Genomic DNA, 24,178 nt, shown 5'->3' on the forward strand with positions numbered 1-24,178 from the left:
AAGAATTCCTTGATCTCCTCCTTAGTAGGGCAGTTACCTTTCATGAAAGGAGACTCATCAGAAGACTCTCTTGGGAAGCCCCTGCCACCATTTAGACTCCCAACGTTAGTGACATCCAGTTTGCTGACAAGGCCATGAAGTGCTTGATAGATTCTACTTCTTTCAACCTAAGGTAAAAGAGCAGCTCCATGTATTCAGAGGCTTTTCAGAAGATCATGAGGATGTGGTCCCTTTATTCTTTATTGACTTTTTTCAGTGTATTTGCCTTTGTAATGGGCATTCATTTTATAATTGAGCAAAAGGAACTATACAAACAAAGTCCCCTTCTGGGTTAAGTCTCTGCATGGGTGCTCACACAGAAACAACTACCAATTGTGTGTATTTGTTAGTATAAGTGTTGTTATTGTTGTTCAGTCACTAAGTCATGTACAACTCTTTACCACCCCATAGACTGCAGCACACTAGGCTTCCCAGTCCTTCCCTTCTCCCAGAGTTTGCTCAAACTCACGTCCACTGAGTCAGTGATACCATCCAACCATCTCATCCTCTACCACCCCCTTCTGCTCTTGCCCCTAGTCTTTCCTAGCATCAAGTATTGGAGCTTCAGCTTTTTTGTATAGTATGAGTATGACTATATAGGAATGTATATGTGTGTGTATGTATATATGCCTATATATTCCAACCAGAATGCTATGAGATTAGAAATCAACTACAAGGAAAAAAGCTAAAAAAAAAAAAAACCCACAAGCACATGGAGGCTAAACAATATTTTGCTAAATAACCAATAGATCACTGAAGAAATCAAAGAAGAAATAAAAAATTACCTAGAGACAAATTAAAATGAAAACATGATGATCCAAAACCTATGGAACATAGAAGTTCTGAGAGGGAAGTTTATAGCAATACAATCTTACCTCAGGAAACAAAAAAAATCTCAAACAGCCTAACCTTATACCTAAAACAACTAGAGAAGAACAAACAAAATCTAAAGTTAGTAGAAGGAAATAAATCATAAAGATCAGAGCAGAAATAAATGATATAGGATGAAGAAAACAATAGAAAAGATCAATGAACCTAAAAGCTGATTCTTCTAAAATATAAACAAAATTGATAACTTTCAGCCAGACTCATGAACAAAAAACAAGGGAGAGGACTCAAATTAATAAAATTAGAAGTGAAAGAGGAGAAATTAAAACGGAAACCACAGAAATACAAAGGAACCTAAGAGACTACTATAAGCAACTGTATGCCAATAAAACGGAAAACTTAGAAGAAATAGACAATTTCTTAGAAATGTACAGTCTCCCAAGAAAGAAGCAGGAAATACGAACAGACCAATCATAAGTACTAACATTGAAACTGTGATTTAAAAAATTCTAACAGACAATAGCCCACATGCAGATGGCTTCCCAGGCAAATTCTATCAAACATTTAGGGAAATGTTAACACCTATCCATCTGAAACTATTCCAAAAAATTGCAGAGGAAGGAACACTCCCAAACTTATCCTGTGAGGCCACTATCACATGGATATCAAAACCAGCCAAAGATACCAAAAAAAAAAAAAGAAAACAACCCCACAAACAAACAGTTATTTGGATACATGGGAATACTGTAACATAATTACAATTAGGTTTATAATTTTGCTTTGATAGGTGAAAAAATAACATTATTTTTTCATGTTTAACATATTCCTATGTTTATTATTCATTTGGATTTATGTTTACTGTTTATTGTTTATGATTTTTGCCAATATTTGGTGTATTAGGATTTTAATGAAATTTTTATGTATAAAAATTAAAATCTGTTCTGAACATTTAAAGTAAATAAATGTCACAGTTGTTAAATCAAGAAATAGGTATAACTATTTTACACAGTTATTGAGAAGAAATAGAACTGAAAAGAATTGGGAAAAAAAAGAATTCAGGAACCATGTGGGACAGTCTGAGTTGGAGATGTCATCTAGATTATTTTTTCCAGACATGTTCACACTCAGCTCTTTATATGCAGTCATTATGGTAATTAGCCTCAGGAGATCTCCCGCCAGTTTCTCTTTCTCTGCAGTTTTAGGTCCTCTTTCACTACTTACTGGTATTTGTGTTCTGTCTCAACTGTCACCACTTCCCGAGCCTTCCCACTCATTCTGCCCCAAATTCAGTGGAGGAGGGCCTGTACACAGGGTGAAAATACCAGTCTCCAGCAGCCATTAGCACAGCTCCCAGCCAGGAACACTAGCAAGGATGCAGTGAACCACCAGAATAGCCAAGAGATATAGCGCTCTCCCAGCATCTAGAATCACTGGGTGACACAGAAAAGCTCCCTATACTCTGCCTGATGGTAGGCACAGAGAATTCAAAGGCATGTGAGATGTTTGGCATGCCTCTCTATGCCTTTCATCTAGTAGATATGCCCAGAGACTTCTCAACTTCCAGCTGCTGGTGGTAATTCAGAGATTTCCCAAGTTGATTAACAGAAGTGATCTTTAACCCTCTGCCCAGATTTTCTACCTTCTCCCCTTATAGTCCCTTCTCTCCCTTCTGCTAAACTCTAAATCCAGAATGCTGCCTGCCAGCCTGCCATGGGCTCTCTGGATGAGGTTTTTCATGTGGCCTCTCATGACCTCTGGCAATTTTTCTGATCACACATCTTCACTACCTAAGGGCGTCCTGCCCAGTTCTCTTGCCCAGCAACTGATCGTTCTCATTGAGTTCTTGCATTTCAAAGTAAAGGAGGAATGTCTTGTTGATATTTCAGAATGTAAAGTACGCCTAGGAGAATCCTGGCATTCAAGACATTAATGCTGAAGTCCAGCTCCATATGGGTGAGAGTTTAATTTTATACTCAACCTATTTGAAAATAAGGAACTAAAATAACAATGAGACAGTAACTTTCATCCCAAAATTTGGCCAAAATTTAAAAGACTAATGAAATAAAATGTCTGTGAGAATGTAAAGCATTCACACACATGAATCTGAGAGACTATAAATTGGTATGGCATTTTTGGAACAGAAGTTCAGCAATATTTGTAAAAATTTTAAGTCTTCACACTCTTCCCAGTTTAATCAAGTTTGCATGTTACTATGTTTTTCCTGAGAGAAAGTATGCATATCTGTCTAAGATTTCACATTCAAAGATACTGATTTCAGTCCTATTACTCATAGCAACAAATCTCAAACAGTTTTTAATGTCCATCAGGAGGAAAACGGTTAATTATCACACAAACAGAAGTAAGATAATCCTTACCTGTCTTTTTCTTGGAATGAAGGTTGGAACATGATGACTGGTGTGCAATTAACATCTGTGCATAATGAATACTTGTAACACCTTGATTGCTCCTATCATATTCTTCCTGATGATCTTCCCTTCAAATGGCCAAAAGGTATGAAAAGATGTTCAATATCACTAATTATCAAGAAAATGAAAGTCAAAGCCACAATGAGATAATACTTCACACCAGTTAGGATGGTTATACTTTTTAAAAAGGATAATTAAGTGTTAGCTAGGATGTTGAGAAATTGAGCTTTTGTGTATTGTTTCTGCACTGCGTGCTTGCATAGTCATGTCCAACTCTTGGGACCCCATGGACTGTAGCCCGCCAGGCTTCTCTGTTCATGGGGTTTCCCAGGCAAGAATACTGGAGTAGGTTGCCATTTCCTCATTCAGGGTTTCTTTCCTCACCCAGGGATCGAACCCACATCTCCTATGTCTCCTGCATTGCAAGAGGATTCTTTACCTGCTGAGCCATCAGGGAAGCCCTGTATACTATTGTTGGACATGTAAAATGGTGCAGCCACTATAGAAAACAGTATGAAAGTTTCTTTAAAAAGTTAAATGTAGAACTACCATATAATTCAGCAATCTCATTTCTAGATATGTATTCAAAAGAATGGAAATCAAGATCTTGAAAAGATGTCTGCATTCATGTTCCTTGTAGCACTCTTCAGCGAAGATATGTAAACAACCCAAATGTCCATCAAAGGTAAATGAAGAAAGAAAATGTGATTCATACACATACATACACTCACATACACAATGGAATATTATTCAGTCTTAAAAGAGGAAATCCTGCCATTTGCAACAATATGATGGACTTGAAGGACATTATGCTAAGTGAAATAAGCCAATCACAGAAGGACAAATACTTCATGGTTCTGCTTAAGGGAGGTACCTAAAATTATCAAACTCATAGAAGCAGAGAATTAAGTGTAGTTACTAGGGGCTGGGGTGAGTGGAAAATGAGGAGTTGCTTAATGGGCTTCCCTAGTGGCTCAGACAGTAAAGAATCTGCCTGCAATGCAGGAGACACAGGTTTGATCCCTGGGTCAGGAAGATCCCTTGGAGAAGCGAATGGCAACCCACTCCAGTATTCTTGCCTGGGAAATCCCATGGACAGAGGAACCTGGCAGGCTATAGCAAAAAGTCAGACATGACTAAGTGACTAACACTTTCACTTTTTTTTTCTTTCAATTGTTATACTGGTTCAGATACACAAAATGAATTAGTTCTAGAGATCTGCTGTACAACATAGTACCCACAGGTAACAATACTGAAAAAGTTTGAAAGAGCATAGATCTCATGTCAGGTGTTTTCACTCTGAAAGAAAAAAACAAAGGGACATGAGGACACTTTTGGAGGAGATGGATATGTCTGTTACAATGACTGTGGTGATGATTTCACAGGTGTATGTGCTGTGCTGTGCTTAGTCTCTCAGTTATGTCCGACTCTTTGCAACCCCATAGACTATAGCCTTCCAGGCTCCTCTGTCAATGGGGATTCTCCAGGCAAGAATACTGGAGTGGGTTTCCAAGCCCTCCTCCAGGAGATCTACCCAATCCAGGGATTGAACCCAGAACTCCCTCATTGCAGGCGGATTCTTTACCATCTCTGCCACCAGGGAAGCCCAAGAATACTGGAGTGGTTAGCCTATCCCTTCTCCAGGGGATCTTCCTGCCCCAGGAATTGAACTGGGTCTCCTGCATTGCAGGTGGATTCTTTACCAGCTGAGCTACCAGGGAAACCCTCACAGGGGTATGCAAATGTCCAAACTCATCCAATTGTACATTTTAAAATTGCAGTTTTTTATTAACTATATCTCAGTAAAGATTTGTTTTTTTTTTTTTAAAGAAAAATAACCCTAGAGAGTAGTTAAAAGAGTATGGTGGATCTATGTGTGCTGTCATGGAAATATCCTGCATTCATTTTGTTAAGTGACAGGGTCAAGAAGCAGAACAATATGTACGTTGTTGATCATGTATGCTAAATTCAACATATATTTCTAAAATTGATTAATTTTTGGCTGCACTGGGTCTTTGTTGCTGTGTGTGGGCTTTCTCTCATTGCAGTGAGTGGGGGCTACTCTTCAGTTGTGGTGCTCAGGCTTCTCATTGTGGTGGCTTCTTTTGTTGCAGAGCACAGACTCCAGGTACATGGGCTCCGTAGTTGCAGCTCACAGGCTCTAGAGCATGGGCTAAGTAGTTGTGGTGCATGGGCTTAGTTGCTCTGCGGTATGTGGGATTTTCCTGGAAGATTTCTGGGATGGAACCCATGTCTCCTGCATTGGCAGGCGGACTCTCATCCACTATATTACCAGAGTCCTCAGTATATTTTTATAGTGCATCTACATATGAGAAAGCCTCAGATTAGCTTTAAAGTGACACACATCAGGTTGTTGGGCTTCCCTTGTGGCTTAGCTGGTAAAGAATCCACCTGCAATGTGGGAGGCCTGGGTTCGATACCTGGGTTGGGAAGATCCCCTGGAGAAGGGAAAGGCTACCCACTCCAGTATTCTGGCCTGGAGAATTCCATGGGCTCTATAGTCCATGGGGTCGCAAAGAGTCAGACATGACTGAGCAACTTTCACTTTCACTTTTCATTTTCACGTTGTTAATTGTGGTTGCCTCTGAGGAGGGGGCTGGATTTTGAGGGAAGGGGGAAACTGTAATATATTTGTATTGTTAGAATTTTTGAAAGAAAAATACATGTACTATTTATTACCTTTGTAATTATAATATTTAAATACATCTGACTACCAAAATAGTAGGTATGCATTAATCCGATAAAGTAACTGATGCAACAGACAAAACCTGTGGACCTACAATGGCTTAAAGCAACAGTTTATTCCTATACATATGAAGTCCAATGTGGGTAGACAGGGGCCTCCACTGTCATACAACCCAGGGATCAGCTCCCATCAGTGCTTCCACTTCTCAACGAGCAGTCTCCATGTTTGCTGCTGAATGGAACAGAAAGCCTGGAGGTGGCGTACTTGCTTTCAAATACCTTGGCCCGGGGTGGGGGGGGGGGTGACAAACAATGTTTCTGTTCATATTTCAGTGTCTCTGTAGTCACATGGGTCTTCCCAAGTACAAGTGGATTGGAACGAACGTGTAGAACACATTTATAGGTGACATTAGGCACAAAGGAAAACTAGGATTTTTCTCTGGGGCATGAACTGAGATAAGAGGTGTATGAAAGATGGTGAATTCTTTTGATCTTTATTGTTCAAAGGCAGAATGTTTGCCAAGAAATCATTTTCCTCTCCTAGAAGGACTGTGGTTCTGAGGAATTCAGCCTCAGTAGATGTTCACTTGAGAGTGATTTCCATGGTCTTTTCTCATCCTCAACTTATAAGGGAGGCTTTTGTAAGCTCACTCACTGGTGTATGTATTCAGTGTTAGTGTTAGTCAGTGGTGTCTGACTCTTTGTGACCCCATGGACTGTAGCCCACCAGGCTCCTCTGTCCATAGAATTCTCCAGGCAAGAATACTGGAGTGGTGGCCAGTATCAAATAACACATCCCTGCAGAATCCTACCAACAATATTTGGGTCACTTACAAAAATCCCCCATGTGCCTTCAAACTGGTACCAAGAACCAGTATTCTGTAAGAAATAAGATTGTGATCACCAGCTTATTTGAAATACACGTTGATATTTGTGGGCTTGGAGTGGGGCTGTGGTAACCAGGTATCTAGACTTCATAATCAGGGTTCCACTGGCAGGGATGGGACCTTCATGTACAGAGAGTTGGAATGCTCTAATCAAGGGAGGGCAGGTGACTCTGGACTGCTTGTGTCACAGGGAGCTTGATGCAGCTCGAGGTCACAGTAGAGAGCTCGTCAGCATATGAAGTTTTATCTGGGCAAGAGGGCACACTGGGGAAGACCCGGGGGGAACAAGCTATAATGCAGGGAAGTGCTGGAACAGGACTTATGCCCGTATGTGAGCAGAGTCAGCTACCACAGATCCCTGGGGCTAGTTAGTGACAAGAGGATTCTCAGCAAATGAAACCCACAGACAAGCCCCAAACTGTGCTTCATTCTCATATTCACCTTCCTTCATCAGGATTGCTTTTTGTACTTTGATTAGAGCGTCTTATTTTTTAATTGTATGTGATATATCTTGTAGTAGTGAGAATAACAGAGAATGAAGAGACAGGTCTGCCTCGGGCTGGAGGAGTGGACAACTGTGGGCTCTAGAAAAATGTGGACCAAGGGTCTAGTCCCAGCTGTTTTCACTTATCAGCTATGTGAGCTTGAGAAAACTACAAGTTCTTCATCTGCAATGTCTGATAAGCCCTACCTTGTAGGACTGTTGGAATATATGCAATGGATATGAAGCACTTGACTGAGTAACATCTTTAATGAATGGCAGGTATATGATTTTTTTTTTTTTTACTGCAGATGGTACCACCCTCCCCTCTGCAAAGATTTTTGTTATATTAATTTGGATGGTATCACCAAATATGCAGCTTTCCACCTAATGATCCCATAATTCTGCTTAGCAAAAAAAGCAAAATAAATTCCCCCAATTAAGGACTACTTAATTTGTGTGTGTGGCTGTCTATCCCAGTTGGATGCCAACTCCAAGGTCCTAGAATTTGTGTCAAGGACCAACAACTTCCCCTTGGGTGCCTTTCCATCCAAATTACCTGTATTTTTATTCATTTCTTCACCACAAGACATGGAGCCCTCCCTTAGAGTTTGCAAAATTATACCCAAGATAACCTAATTAAAATGCCTTTCTAATGCCTTAGGAGCTGGTTCTCAGCATTCCACCTCAAGGGAGTATCACCTTTATTTCTCAGAAATTCCTTGGAGATGATGTGCATAAAACAGCTAGGTTGTGCTCTGTGTTCAGCTGCACCTGAAAAAGAGCACCAGACACCTTCCATTTCTGCCCAGGAGAAGCTTTTCCTCTGGTATATTGATACTAAAGTAACTTACAAGCAGGTTTGCCTTCCAGGGTTTTGTCCTCCAGCACTGAGAAAACACCATTTGTATACCTGGCCTCTGTTCTTCAGTCCCACAGCCTCATCTAGCCTACCACCCAGCTTAACTGAACAGGATAGCCCACTGAGAGACTTATATTTTCCCCAAACCCCAAACTACTATTCCCCAGGAAATTTGCACTCTATTGTTTTCAGCCAAACACCTTCCCCCTCCCACTTCTCCCAATCCCATATTTGTCCCCTCGCCTCTTTACTCCTTTAAATCTTAAAGAGTATTTCACCATGTTCTGTATATAATTACTGCTCCTTAACTGTACAATTCTAAAGGCAGGGGTGTTTTGTATCCCCCTAGAAATGGTTTCACCATTTCTAACACAATAGTTTTCAAAGAGCAGATGCTCAATTAATATTTGGGGAATGAATGAGACAGACAGCATGAGTTCCAGTTTATAAACATTTTATTTCTCTTATGTTCTTTAACAAGCTAAGCAAAGCCAGGTATGTATCTTTTATTTTTATAGAATAACAGATTAAAATGATTAAGGGAAAGCAAGAACTGTATATTTTTTAAGATTTTACCCCCCTGCATGTTTTCATCCCAGTAATTTTGCTGTTGAATTTTTTCACATGGTCCAAAGTACCATGCCATGTTGTGTTGTTCTAGTTCAATATATACTAAAGGTTTCCCCATTTATGTTGCAAAATAATGAAACTCTTATATCTATTGAGTTAAATCTAACATGCAACCAAAATCACTAGTAAGTTTAGATTCTGAAATGTATATCTTCTTTAAAAGAAAACCTTTGAAATATAACAAAAGGAAAGAAAGGAAGGGAGAGAGAGAGAGAGGAAAAAATAGAAAGAAAAAGAAAAGAGAAAAGATTAAACTCTAAGTTTGCCATATAGAACAGCAACACAAAGATGATATTATAGTTTTCCCTGTGGGCCCACCCTGGTCATCCACAGCTTAGAACGTTACTGCTCTTTTTCAACCTAAAAAAGAAAAAAAAAGAGAAAGGTAAAATTTCAAGTTAGCAATATATACCAGGAACTCCAGGATGGTATACACTTCTCCAGTCCCACCCTGGCCCTCCACTGTTAGAATGCTGACACACCTTTTTGAATTTCACTTAGCCTGGGAGGAGGTGCTGGCTCTGGCTCTGGAGCGGGCACTGGCCAGGGCAGCAGTACGAGCCCTGGCTGCAGCTCTGGCTCGGGCTCTCTCTTCCTCATCTCTCAAAGCCTCTTGATACCAGGATGGGAAGGCAGTGGGAACGGTATCGTGAACCTTGGCTAAAAACTCCAGGACTTTCATTTTGCTTGTTTCAGCATGGGCTCTCGGGCCCCACAGGAACTCATAGCATGGAGGCTCACTGTTGGCCACCTGGCGGTACTCCAGGTACTTGAGCTGCACCAGATCTTCTGTGAGGACCTTCTTGGGATCCCCATAGATGAAGTGCTTCCTTTCAGCATATATGCCCATCATATTCAGCACTTCCCAGATTGCCTCTTCAGGGGCGCAGTTGCCTCTCATGAAGATCACACCAAGCACAATCATCAGGATGCCGGTCTTTGGCATGTGCTCATATTCATTCAGAGCTGAATCATAGGAGAGGTCTAGTTTGTTGACAAGGGTGTAGCAGTGCCTGGTAGGATCTACTTCCTTCAAATCAACACCAAAAGCCAGCTCCATATGATCAGAAGCTCTCTTAAGGATCTCATTGAAATGATTCTTGTACTGTTTGATAACAAACTTCAGCATGTCTGCCTTCTTAATTGGCTCTCTCTTTTGATACTTCTGCAGCAGAAACTGCACCAACAAAACCACTTTCTTACTTAAAATCTCACTGAGTGAGCTCTCAGCGCCCCTGGGGAAGCTTGCGCTTTCCGCCTTTGGGCTATTGATATTTTCAGCTGAGTTGGTGCCTGAACTAGCTGCAGTAGCACCGGTGGCTCCCTCACGTGCCTCAGGAGTGCTGGGTGTCCCAGCAGCAGGCAGATTCTCAGGTCTGTCCCCAAAGACCGGGGAATGGGGCTTTCCTGCTGCTGCTGCCCCAGTGGCCTTAGCAACCTCTAGGCCCTGGGTCTCAGTACGGGCCTGGCGGCGTTTCTCACGGGCACGGAGCTTACTCTTCTGACCCCGAGGCATGATGACTGGTCAGGGACCGCAGGCAATTGCTTAAGCTGCCAAGGTTGATGAGCTCACCCTAGAAGACAGAGGAAAAGAAGGCGTGTATAGCCTCCGTAGGGAGATTCTTCTATCTTGGCTCCAAGAAAACTGCCTTTGTTGATCCCCTTAAGGGTACCGTTTTAGGAACCCACAAGACAGAGGCCAACGGAACTCTGTGGGCCTCCTTTGTTCATCAGGGGCTTGTCACCTTAATTCTAACCCGGAATACTGAACTTGACTCCTGACCAGTCCTTTTACGACTCCCTCTGCTGACTTGAGGCTGCCCCTTCAGACCACGGCTTCCTATCCCACAAATTCTCCTGGTGGAAGTAGGGGGTGTTGGGCCTAACAGTCACTTTTGAGACACTCGGGGGTTGAGGGTCGGGATGGCGCAAGTTAGGATAGGGAGGGGCTCTACGGGACCACCTGAGTTCTAAGATTGTTCACCTGGACACTTGTCCAATCCTGGAACTCGTTCCTCTATAGATACACGACACCACACCTCTCCAACTGAAGCCTCAAGCTCCAAAGCTGCCGCGGCGGAAGGCAGGGAAAGCACTTCCGGTATCGCCCAACTGGGTTTGCCCCATTGAGGGCGGGGGGGAACCGGTTCTGGAAGGGCCTCCCTGTCTGTCCTGGTAGGTGGAGAAATCGTGCAGAACTCACATGAGGGAGTTTTACCTGACTCATGACAGGGCCTGGGACTTCTTCCTCTGCTGAGCTAAGTCAGCTGGCCACAGACCAGGGTTTTCATTTCCCTCGGATCCCCCAGTAGGAAGTAAGGGGTAGCCTGAGCCTAGCAACCATGTCTAGGGCCTCCCAAGACTGATAGTCGGGGGGGGGGGGGTGGCTCTTTGTGGACTTTTATTTTGGAATGGGCTCTCCCCTCAGTCCTCACTCAGTTTCTTACCTTGATGTTTTGCAAGTGAGCTATTAATCTGGTAGGGTGCCAGACCAATCAAGCAAGGCATAAATCTGTAAATTTAAGGAGAATTGACTACTGTACAATACTCTACTCACTATGAGTAAACATAAGATATGTTGCTCTATTTGAGATTTCTTTTACCTAAGTCTGTCAGTAATTTTTTTTACATTTACTTCCATAAACATCATGTGCATTGTTGTTAGTTTTCTTTTGAGGTATCTTTTGGATAGCACTGCTGTTTTAAGATATATTTACCATTATATATCCTAGTTACTTGTTTTGTGATAAGCGTCCTCCTATTGGGACTTCCCTGGGAGTCCAGTGGATAAGACTCCGAGCTCCTAATGCAGGGGCATGGATTCAGTCCCTGCAGGGGATCTAAGATCCACATGCTACGAGGTACAGCCTTTAAAAAAAAAATCTTCCTTTTGATACAGTGATCTGCACCAGCTTTTGAAGTTTCTTATAAATTTGAATCTTTGGCAGCCAATTTCCTTGGGGTTTTTAATTAGAGAATCATATTACCTTTTTTCATTATTCATAACTTTGTTTTGGTATTGCTGTGTATGGCTGTATACTGGTTATGCAGTCCAGTCCAGGTTTGAACAGTAGAGTTGGTATTGTACCTCCATGCCCTCTTCTGGACTTTACTGGAAATGTTTCTAAAAGTTTCACACTTATATATGTTTGCTATTGATTTAACAATATGGAAATTGCATTCTAATGTAAGTTTTCTAAAAGTTATTACCATGAACTGGTGTTGAACTTTTATCAAAGGTTTTTTCTTTACTCCTACACTTGATCAAATGCTTTCTCTTTTCTGTCTGATAATATAGTGAATTCCAATACGCTTTGTTGGCAAAGCCATTCCAGAGGTGACACTGAAATTCTGTTTGGAGATCCATACCGTCTGTAGTTTCCATTGTGGTGATGTTGTCAATCATTGAGGATCATCACTGTCATCCATTAATCCACTAGAAGCTGCTGAGTTGTAATTCTCTAATTCTATCATTCTTTCTCAAGACTATTACCTGAAATATATGTATAGGTAGAACCCTCTGTTATCCTCTCTCTTTTTTTTTTGAGGTGAGCCTTCAATAGCCCTATTTTACTGCCTAGATAGACTGATAAAGAAAGCTAAATCTCTCTGTCTAATCAATATCAGAACACTCTTTAGCCCAAAATTGTTTTGTTTTTTGTAATTTTAAATAGCAAAAAAATCTTGCTTGAGAACTAAACCAGTTAATAACTGGTTGAATAATTCATCTGCTATTAATTACTATTAACAAGCAGCATTGGGGTAATCAGTGTTTAGGCCCTAGAGTTTGTTACATGATATAGTATTTGTGCTTACAAATAGTTATGATTTTGGAAGACATAGAAAATATTCCTATGATTTATTCAAAGTCAGCATTCTTTGAAGGGGTATAATTTCTCTATTCTTTCTATATAGCTATACAATCATTATGCTAGTTGAGTTTTATTATTTTCTTTATAAATTCTAACATGGATTATGGCAAGTATTGTAAGTGTTATTACTACTTTAGTTTATACACATTTAGACATAAAAACAAATTGTGGCACTCTGTCCTCTGGGTTCACAATTTATTTAATATAGGCCTGTCCTAATGAACTTCATATTAGAACTCCATTAATGTGGTCAGTGCAAACTTATCTGCTTTTTTGAATTAATATGCTCTCTCAATTTATTAAAAATAATTTTTCCAACTTCTCAATTCACTCGTTAGTAATTTAAATATTTAGATTTTTAAATGAATATTTACTTCTTGAGTAGGTGACATTTTTGGTTGTTTCTAAGGTAATAAGTCTGGAAATATAGAATGTTCTGGAGCAAAGAGACTCAAACTGTGAGTAAGGAGTCTTAAGTAAGAAACAAACTGTTAGAACTATTTTAGAGTTCTTTACTTTTTATAACCTCCCTCTCCCTCTGTGCTTCTGCCCATGCTGCTTCTCCCTGAATGGTATAATAATGCCTTCTCAAGCACAAGGCATTTAGAGTGATTCTGCCCCTGATAACAAGTGCAGCCTTTCAGTAGTTGAGGACTTTGTTCACCTTTACTTTCTGTTTCAGTTCAGTTTGAACAAATTGTCCACACTTAGGTCTGCTGCATCCAATACCATTTCAGCCATTTTAATGGCCACACTGCCCATGGAGGACTGAATTTCTGGAGTCTTCCTTATCCCTATACCTCATCCTCTAAAACATCCGCTCCAGCCAAGATAATGATATTAAGGAGGAACAAGACCATTTTAGATAGAGGCCATTTTAGAGGAATGGATGCACTGTCTTCAGTGAGCCAAATACCTATGACAGCATGCTCAGAATGACATAGCCAGGAGTCACTTTGTCAGCTTAAGTGAACTCTGTTTTTGAACACATAAGTTTGCTACTTGCCAGGCAACCAAAATAACAGTAGAGAGTTTATTTCAGAAATAGAATATGTTAATATGGCTTAGTAAATGGAAGATAAGGAAATGTTCTAACGGTACATGTTACTGAGTCAGGACTAGAACTAAGGTGGAGGTGAGTGATAAAAACATTGTCTTTATTTTAAATAATTAAATAAATAAATACAAAGTTATACATAAAGACAGGATCTGAGCCTGCACTTGTATGACCCTGAGAGTGAGTGCTTCAGTTGTCTAACCCTGTTTTCAGCCAGTGAATGTTTTTTTTTTTTATGTATGGTATTTTCTTATCATGGGTTTTGGCAATTATTTTGATTTTTTAAAATACTGAATTGAGACATAATTTATCTTGATTAATGAGATTTTTTGATCCTCCCTCATCCTCAAATTTTGAACTCAAAGTGAATGCCTGACTTTTCTCATCCTGGTCCTGGTGAGTCTTTAGTGTTTAATATTGATCATGGCCTCACACTTTTGAGCATTATTACTTATCACTTGCCTTGTTTTGAATTTTAGGTATCATTTCACTGTCTGCTTTTGTGATCTTGACCAATAAAATTACCCTATAAGAGACTCTGTTAAAAAAAATGTTTAGAATAGAGACTACAGATACTCTTTTTACTGAGTTGGTGGGATGATTAAATAAAAGTATATGTGAGAAAATACTTTGCAAACTTTACAAATTGTTAGTTGCTTAGAAATATTTATTGGGTTGAAACTTTGAGAAAGTCCTAAATTCAGTCTTGATCCATTCTTTGAGATACCCAGTGGCTTAACTTTCCATTGCTACATAGTAAGTTATCACAGACTCAGTGGCTTAAGATAACCCACTTATTATCTCCCAGTTCTGTTGGTCAGTTGTCTTGGTACAGTTCATTTGTGTTCTCTGCTCAGGTCCTCACTCTCAAAGTGTCTTGTTGGCTGAGCTGTGTTCTTATCAGGAGTCTCTGGGCAAGGATCCAGTTCAAGGGTTAAGGTTGTTGGCAGAATCAAGTTACTAAGTAGAACTGAGGTCTCCTTTTTATTGCTGGCTGTCAGACAGGGGCCATTCTTAATTCCTAGAAGTTGATTGCATTCCTTGCGATGTGGCCCTTTCCATTTTCAAAGTCCACCATGAAAAATCTCCTTCATGTAGAAGAATTTCTGACCATAATGGTAGCTGAAACTCCCAAGTTGCATATACTATACTAAATTTAGAATGAAAGGTTTTAAAGTCTCTAATGCTATGGGTCCTGTTTTTGCTTTTTACTTTTTTTTCAAAAAAACAATTGTGCCTGATGACTGTTAGCAAATATCAAATACTGGGTTATTTGACGCTTTTAAAATCTGATCAGTTGGGAGGTTTTGGTTTGTTGCTCATCTGTTTTATTATTCTCACTCTTAGTGGAATGTTAGAACTAACTCTCTCAGTATATGTATGTGCACTCATGGGGCAGATAAGAAGTCATGGGAAGACAAGTTATCAACTACTATAAAATAAGTGAGAAGTGCTCCAAGAAAGAAGCAATTGTGACTGGGAAAATTTAATTATCCTAGTGTCCCAGACTGTTTTAAATCTAAAGTGTGGCTGAACTATGGAATGGGACACACAGGTTTCCCCACCCCATTCTCTAAAACATCTGTTTGTTATTGAGTCACAGAGATATGAAGAGAAAGAGTAAGGAGGGAGGACAAATATTTTAAAGTAAAAATAATAATAACTATGTATCTGTTGAGGACCTATTATATTCAAGGAAGTGTGCTGTGTCTGTTTTACTTCACCTGTGGCATGGGTTTCACTTATTGGATCATACAGGCAAAGAAAGTGAGGCTCATAAGATTAAAAAGCTTTCTTTCATCCATTAGTTTTTATTTACTAAACCAGGATCTTGACCAAAGTCGTGAAGATACCAAAGGCTTAGACTGAAAAAGAGATAGAGAAGAAAGGTGTCAGAGAAGTTTTTTTTCCTGGTCAGAAGTGGCAGTTTCCTTGACAGTAGATAAGCAACTTTATACAGTTTTATTATTGAATTCAACCCTGTTCATTACTTTCTGTTTTAGCCTTTTCATTTTTTTTGTTTATACTATCACTTATAATTTTGATAAGCAAAATAATAGTTAAACATTGGTCTCAACTATAAATTAGTATTAAAGTCATTATAAAGAAAAAATTAACATGATATTTATTACAGGAACACTTAATGATAGGACATTATTCATGATAAAATTATCTTAAACATTCAGTTGAAGACCTTTAGGAAATATGCTCTTAATTTAGCTCTTTTTAAAAGAAACCATGTTATTTTTAATCTGGTAGACAATTAGATGTCTTTTTTACTCAAGTCAAAAGTGGAGTCTCAAGGTCAGATTTATGTATTCTTAGAGCAAGTGAAAATGTTATTATTCTATACACTTTGAATACCAGCTTGACTTCATGTATTTTGTTCCCACTTTAATATTTTTCTGAATGCAAGACATTATAATCCTTAATTCAACAGTATTGTATTGATAAGGAATTCAACCATGCAGTGTGCTGGGAGCTGAGATAAAATTATAAGCAAAATGTGGACAGACATTATATTGAATTATATATAATATATATAATTCAATATAATTATATTATATAAGGATTATATTACATAATTATATATATATGTATATATATATATATAAAACAGGGAAGCAAAGGAAGACAAACAAAAACCACATAGGAAAAAGAATTCCAGGTACTTGAACCATATTCCAGGGTTGTGACATCAGAGATGGAGAAATTTGGATAGATTAGAAAGCTGTGTGTAGGTACAATTTGCAGGACTCATGTGCTTGTTGGCACATGGCTCATGTAGGAGAACATAGTGTCAAAAATACCGGCTTACATCCAGGGTCTGCACAGCTACATTCATGACTGCAGTGTCTACTGAGATTGGGAATTCTGTGAGTGTACAATTTACCACAAGTGGGAGTCATAAAAATGGATGTAATTTGGAGTTTTGGTTGTTTGTTCAGTTTAAAGAAGGTTGTGTTTGAGGCACTTTTGATAAATATTCAAGTGAAGATGTCAGATAAGCAGAAATATATATATGAAGCTGAATATTAGAGAAGAGATCTGGGCTTGAGATGTATATCTGAAGTCAGAAGAGGCATTTGAAAATGGAAGCATTGAACATGAATGGACATGACAAAGAAGAGAGTACAGAGTGAAATAAAAAGTATGAAGGCAACCCAACATTTTAAAAATGGATAGAGAAGCATACTCTTTGTAGAAGACTTAGAACATATAGAAAGCTATTTGATCACCCATAATTCTGTTGCATATATACATATATAGATATACATACAATAATTTGGTGCCACAGCTTGCAATTCTATGAATATCCAATAAACATTTTACTTTTAATCAGCAGAGATAGTAATTTCTTATTCAATGTTGATGAACAAATTAATCCACCCAAAATCTTGTTAAGCTACAAGCATATGAAAGTAATGAATAAAGAAATAAATACGTCCTATATAAGGGCTTCCCTGGTGCCTCAGTGGTAAAGAACCACCTGGTAATGCAGAAGATAAGGGAGACTTGGGTCCAATCCCTGGGTCAGGAAGATCCCCTGCAGAAGGAAATGGCAACCCACTCCAATATTCTTGTCTGGGAAATCCCATGGACAGAAGAGCCTGGACTGGCTCCAGTCCATGGGGTCTCAAAGAGTCTGACACAATTTAATGACTGAACAACAACAACAACATAAAGAGTTAAATCTATTAATATATACTCAATTACTCTAGTTATGGCATCTATAGAATTTGGTGAAATTCAGTTGTGTACTGTATTTGCTTCAGAAAAACTCATTATCACCATTTGAAAAATAGCATAAAGCATATGTTCTATTGATGATGGCATCATGTTGCTATGTGAAGGACAACACATTAGATTTACATTAAATGTATAAAATAGAGCAACTCATCATTGGCTTTTCCTAGACTGAGTCATCTGTGTTCCTATTAAAATGAATATTAACTTTTTTTCTAATTTGATTTCAGTTTGAACAGCTTTTAAAAATGCCAATATCTGCAAGCATAATACATTTTTAATGCACTTAAAATTTATTTAAAAGAAAATGATTACGTGCATTGTACTTATATATAAATGTGAAACTGATGGCAAAGCATATTGTGATTAATGTGTGATATTTTATATTTACATTATAATTGTTTTCTATTTTCAGTGATACATAGTTGATGGGTCTGTTGCAGTTGTATTATGTATAATGTAAGACACCAACTGAACCTTAGGATGACTAAGATATTTAAAAATTTATGTTTTCAGAATGAATCAATAAGCTTTGAAGTAATTAACTTCTTCATGGCTTAGAGTCATGTTTTTTCAAAACTTAAGAAACTCTCCAGAATTATTAAATTTCATGTTCCATTGCATCTACATTTAATATTGTGATGGTTATTGAGACATATGTACATTTATTGTCCTTTTAAGGAAGTTATGTGTAGAGGACACTGAGCTTTTAAATAAAAATAAGTAATCCCTATTAAACTTTAGTTTTAATCTAGGTCTTTAAATATGGGTTTTATCTTAGTGACTGGATAGTTTTTTTTTTAACTCAGTTTTTATGATTTGACACTTTTAAAGGTGTAGAGGATTTCACTAAACAATAAAAAATCTCTGAGATATTCATGGCAATGAAGTGTAGGATATATAGATAATAAAATATAACCATTGTTGAGATTTTCATATATTGTCTCTGTACAGAGATAATATATGAAAATCTCAACAATGGTTTTAACCAACTCTTCCCTTTTATAATTCCATGCCAAACCATTTCCTGTTTGAATGAAACTAGTTTTTGTTTCCTTTTCCTGATTCTTGGACTGATGACTGGATAAATAATCCAAAGACAAACATCAAAAGAGAAGTCATGTAGCAGTGACCGAGCCATAGCTGAACTAAACACATCAACATCAAACAAAAACACTGTGAAGAAATAAAACAGAACAAAACCAAATAAAGCAAAACAACATACATATTTTGTGAAACACTTATAACCCTGGTGCAGACATGTCAATCACAATAGCAATCTGTTCTTTGACACAGTGTATTCTGAACCATTTGCACCACTGTGTAGCAATAAACTCATGATCAAGTATATACATAATAGCCATGTTACAACAGAAATTTAGAAAAAAAAAGTTTTTACATGTAAAATTTTTTTTGGCATTTTTATTTTTTTATTTTTGGCTTTTCCAGTAGTCATGTATTTTTTTTAATTTAATTTAATTTTTAAGCTTTACAGTATTGTATTGGTTTTGCCAAATATCGAAATGAATTCGCCACAGGTATACATGTGTTCCCCATCCTGTAAAATTTTTATCTGGCTTTTGTAAAGACAAAATACCTAGCGGAAGACTCTTTAAAGAGGTATATTATTGAAATAGTGAAAGGCTGCTTTTTTTGTAAGAAAAGAATTTGATATGGCTGAAAGCTGCTTTTAAATAAAGAAGAAAAAATGACATATTACTTCAGTGTTTTCAGACACAACATTTGATCATCTCAATACTAAAACGTGTGGTTATATATTGTTCTTTTTCCCAGAGCATGGATGAGAAAGGAAACTGAGGCACGGTTAAGCTAAGTGATTTGTTTGAATTGTGTAAAAAATACATTTCACAGAGTGTGAAAATGAAAGTCACTCAGTTGTGTCCGACTGTTTGTTACCCCATGGACTGTAGCCTGCCAGACTCCTCTGTCCATGGAATTCTCCAGGCAAGAATACTAGCCTTTCCCTTCTCCAGGGGATCTTCCCAATCCAGGGATCGAACCCAGGCCTCCTGTCTTGCAGACCGATTCTTTACCCTCTGAGCCACCAGGGAAGCCCTTCAGTATTTGAATATTTTACCATTCAATACTCCAATATTTGAATATTTTACCATTCTTTCCTTCTATTCCCAGGAACTAATTGCTCTAAATTAGAAAGATAGCTGTTCTGGGAGAATTTTCTTCATGGTGATACTTTGTTTAAAATGCTGTGGGGGGAAAAAAAAGGAAAGAAAAAGAAAGTAGGAGGAAAGAGGTAGAGAAATGTAGTGAACAGTAATAGTAGTAAAACTGCTAGAATTAGCCAAGTCAGTGGTAAAGACTATAGTAAACAACTCAAGACACCATGAGATAAATGTGACAAGGAGAATGTGTCAGAAAGTTCCTAGATGGATCTTCTTTCCTGTGCTTATTGAACTGTTGACCAGTCCTTGTGCATACCTGGTTAGGGGTCTAAATGATGCTTGAATGTGCCTGATAACTTATGATAGACATTTTAACATATTTGCTGAATGTCAGGATGAACATATTGTTGATGGTACAAAAAAATTGAAAGTTATAAATATTTTAAAAAGAATGCTTAGTCATTTTGCATGAATTTTTGTAGGGAATGTCATTTTCAAGTAATTTCATGTTGTTTAAAGTCTCAGTTTAACAATTCTAGCAATGAATCTAATGTACCTTGCCTGAGTAGATATGGAACCAGATTTTGCCCTGGAAGAGCTACACTTGTTTAGTTCTTTGAATTATTTGTTGAATCAGTTAGCTTTTGTCACAATTGTGTTGTATTTTTAAAAAGCCCAAATTCAATGCACGCAGCAAGTGTTTATTTCTCTCTCATGCTTATGCAAGTTGGCTGAAATTTTGTGATTTTGGCTGAGTTTGTTTGGGCTTGGATCCAAATTGAAGCTAGGATCCAAGTCCGCTACATGTGTCTCTCACTGTCTTTGCTCCAGGGGCTACTTTGTAGCCTCTTCTCATGGCAGTGAGACAATATGCATGTATGAGAGCAAGTTGTAGGCCACAATCATATAAGCACATTTCCAGTCTCAGTTTGTCATGTCCACTAACATCCTGTTGGCAAAATCAAGTCATGGCCAACCCCAGCATCAGTGGATCATAGATACGTACTTTTCTCATCCAGGTCAGTGTGGAGAAGGTGGGGAGTGACTGTTTTAACAATAGCCTAATCTATCATCCATATCTTAATCAGAATGGAATCTGCCATTGAGTTTTTGTTATGGATCCCCAGAACACAGACTATTTTCTTCTTGTTTCACAAAGAAAATAGCATAGTAGCTAAGTGTTTTAAGGTCAGAAAATCTTTAAGACATTATTTGTTCATAATGCAAAAACTTGAGGGCATTTTGCACCACAGGCCTATGTAATCAAAGTTCTCTCACATATATACAGATATTTTGCTCATTCTTAGCTTTTTGAAATTGTTTGTCAACATTTTTAAAAAGTGGGGAGGACTCTCTAGATGATTGGACTATCATATTAATATTTAGAAACAAGAAGGCATAAAATATAATCCACTGCCTCAGTAAGATAGTAAAAATTATTGTATTTTTAATTAGAGCTTTGTTAGGGAGGTGCAAAAATAGAATTCAAACTGCAGATTTGTTGATTGGGCTTAATAAAGGCTTGGGACTTTTGAATGTGCTAAAGATTGGCAATTTTCTTACCAGGGCTATCATTAGTTAGAAGCAAACATTTGCTAATCCCACTTCTATGATGGAGACTGAGTTATGATATTTCTGTGAGGACACAATGAAATTTGATTTACTAGTTTGTATTTTGAAAGCCATTGGAAACTATGAGGCATCCCTCACTATCATGGCCTTTATTAAGTTGCTTAATTTGACAACTTATATTTTATCTTTTTAAGTTTCAAAATATGAAAATTTCTGAAAATCACCCAATGTTTTATATCAGAATGTTTCTACAGAAAGGAATTACTCTTGTTCATTAACCAAAGGAATTCTGAAACCACATACAGAAAAAATAAGAGAATTTCATCATTCCTAAAGTTTATCATACTGTTATTAATATTATACTTAATTTTATTTGTAAAAAGAGAAAAAAGAGCTGCTGTTTTATGTCATGAAGATTGCCTTTGGCAGTTGAATCACTATATTCTACATGATGAACATTATTTTTCTGACGGTAAAAGTACTACCCTTGACTGCGTACGTGGAGAACTGAACAGGCCATGAGAGACACCTCTGGGTTGATACTTAGGGAAAAAGTGTCTACACGTCACTGGTCCTCTACCGAATAGTTAATGAGGAGCTTTCAAGTAACATCTGTTGGAACATTTGTCTTAGGAATCACACAACTTCTTGATCATTCTCTCTTCCTGAGAAAAAATATGTAAAATAATATACCAATAAAAAATGAAGTAATATATCCTTAATATAGGTATAAATCTGCCCTCAGTAGTTATTTGTTGAATGGCTGAATGACATTTTGTCTATAGGATACAAAATACATTGTGTCTATTGAATACTTTATGCATGTATTGGTTTACTCATAAGCACATATAAATAAATATATTAAAATTTCTCATCAGGATTATATGAATCTATAGTTAACAGTATATTGAAGTGAGGATCAGCTAAGTAATTTTCCAGGCCCAGTGAAAAATGAAAATGTAGGGCCCTTGTTCAGAAATTACTAAGGATTTCAAGATGGTGACAGCAGAGCCTTGAAGTAAGCATGGGGATTTCTAAGCATGGTCCCCTTTTCAATTGCAGCGGTAGCATGTCCATAAAGCTGGTTCTGATTGAGTATGTGCTGTGTATAGAATGCACTTTCTTTCATATAACAAAAATAATAAATCATTGTCTTTGGGAAGCTTAACAGAGTGAATTTCTTTTAGCATATGTATACATATTTGTATATATATGTAATAGATATGAATAAACACATATTTATTGTATAGTATGCCATATAATTTCAACATGGAGAGTCTACTTTATATACTTACTATTATTTATTTGAGCTATGTAGTCAAAGCATTGATAGAAGGTCTGTAGTATCCTAAATACATCTTTCAGGATCTTATCTGATTCCTATGTTGAAGAGGGGTGAAGATCAACAGTCTCCACAACTTTCAGGGTTGAACTAAAATTCTGAGTGTGTGACTTATCCTTCATTCTTTCAGATTTCCTCCCGTTTAAGAGGCTTCTGATGTTTGGAGGCCAGAGTGCTTCTGTGATTTGAGATGTCTCAGAAGAGCTTCACAGTTGTTTTTCACTTCCCCTTCTTAATAATAAGGATTCTAGGTAGAAGTATGCTAGAGAGCTATTCCCCATCAATCATCTAACAACAACAACAACAACAACAAATATTTATGAGCACCTGATATATGCCAGTCTCTATATTTGTCTCTAATTCTTATAACTATCCAAGGTAATAGCATTATCCCAATTTCATAGATTTTGAAAACAATGTTCAGATGGGCATTTATTACATTGCATTACTTAACTCAGAAGAGATGGAACCACAATGAAACTCTAGATCTGTTGCACATTGCTCTCTACTTGTTTATACCACATTGCCGGAGGACGTGCAAAGGTCAGTGAGCTCCTCTGGGAACAGAAGGAAGGCCAGTCTGGGACTCTGAGTAACCAACATAGAGATGCAGTGTTCAATTTGTTTTCAAAGTTGACCACTATCACTTCTTTGTTGTATCCATACCATCAAGAGCTGGGGTCCTCTCTTCCTAAATCTGAGCTGGCTTTGTGATACTCTGACCAATAGGATTTGGCAGGTGTGACACCGGGTAAGTTCCAGGTCTAACTTTGACGAGGCATCTACTGTTTTCTCTTTATTAGGAGCTAGCCTCCATGCTGTAAAGAAGCTTAGACCGGAAAACTGAAATATGAGACAGCATATGAGGATAGAGAGAACCAGCCCTCTGAATGAAGCCTTTCTGTATCTCCCAGACTAGCTCAACCACCAGTCAAATGCAGCTGAGAAAGTGACTGCAGCCAAGCCCTGCCGGAATTCCTCACCTACAAAATTGTAAGAAATGATTCATTGCTGTTTTTTAAGCAACTGGTGGATTTATTTCATAGCAATAGATACTGAAACACAGGGAAACTTGGGGACTATCCTGTTTTAGCCTGGCTTGCAATTTCTACAGCTACAAAGCCCTGGCTGACTATCATGAATAGAGTTGTGCTTGGGCTAAAATGTGTTCTAAGACTCCAATGGGGATTGCACTGTTATTGCTTAGGTCTCCTTTGGGAGAAAGTCTATCTGCAGAAGTTTTGATGTCACTTTAATTTTGCATCAGAGCAGCCCATGAATAGCTTTAATTGTTAAAGGAATGAAACACATAAGGAAGGATACTCTGCTTGCCTTAGGGTTAAATTCATCAATGCCATTTCCTTTCCAAGATGTCAAAGTCATTACATCTCTGTATTCTGTTCTCTTTGCCGTAGTTTCTGCTCTCGTAAGGAAAAAAAAAAAAAGATTTAAGGTAATTTATATTAAAAAATGAACTTCTGTGGAGATACTTCTGAAATTCAATCCTATTCATGACGTTTTTCAGTTTCTAGGCATACTTAGTTGTGAGTCCTCTTTGATCATATTTTGCATCTACAATAGAGCACTT

The 24,178-nt window shown here is 38.0% G+C and overlaps 1 protein-coding gene and 1 non-coding gene across 3 annotated transcripts in view; one reads left to right on the plus strand and one right to left on the minus strand.

Moving 5' to 3' along the window:
- Positions 1 to 3,220: 3,220 nt before the first annotated feature.
- LOC112445240 (U8 small nucleolar RNA) lies at positions 3,221 to 3,343 on the plus strand. Its single transcript, XR_003033606.1, has one exon. It is a non-coding gene; the product is annotated as a U8 small nucleolar RNA (small nucleolar RNA).
- A 5,323-nt stretch (positions 3,344 to 8,666) lies between these two features.
- Positions 8,667 to 24,178, minus strand: part of LOC532174 (melanoma-associated antigen B18) — a 121,231-nt gene continuing 105,719 nt past the window's right edge. The window contains exons 1-3 of one of the 2 annotated variants that reach the window (XM_015461768.3): positions 10,844 to 11,028; positions 9,342 to 10,433; positions 8,667 to 9,219 (exon numbers count right to left, since the gene is read on the minus strand). In XM_015461768.3, coding sequence (XP_015317254.1) covers positions 9,353 to 10,375 — 1,023 coding nt within the window. In that variant the 5' untranslated portion in view covers positions 10,376 to 10,433; positions 10,844 to 11,028 and the 3' untranslated portion in view covers positions 8,667 to 9,219; positions 9,342 to 9,352. Of the gene's footprint in view, positions 9,220 to 9,341; positions 10,434 to 10,843; positions 11,029 to 24,178 lie in introns of those variants that run through there. The other variant, XM_059883872.1, reaches the window with a different exon arrangement.

The sequence above is a fragment of the Bos taurus genome, chromosome X (genome assembly GCF_002263795.3).
Source record: "Bos taurus isolate L1 Dominette 01449 registration number 42190680 breed Hereford chromosome X, ARS-UCD2.0, whole genome shotgun sequence".
Classification (NCBI taxonomy): domain Eukaryota; kingdom Metazoa; phylum Chordata; class Mammalia; order Artiodactyla; family Bovidae; genus Bos; species Bos taurus.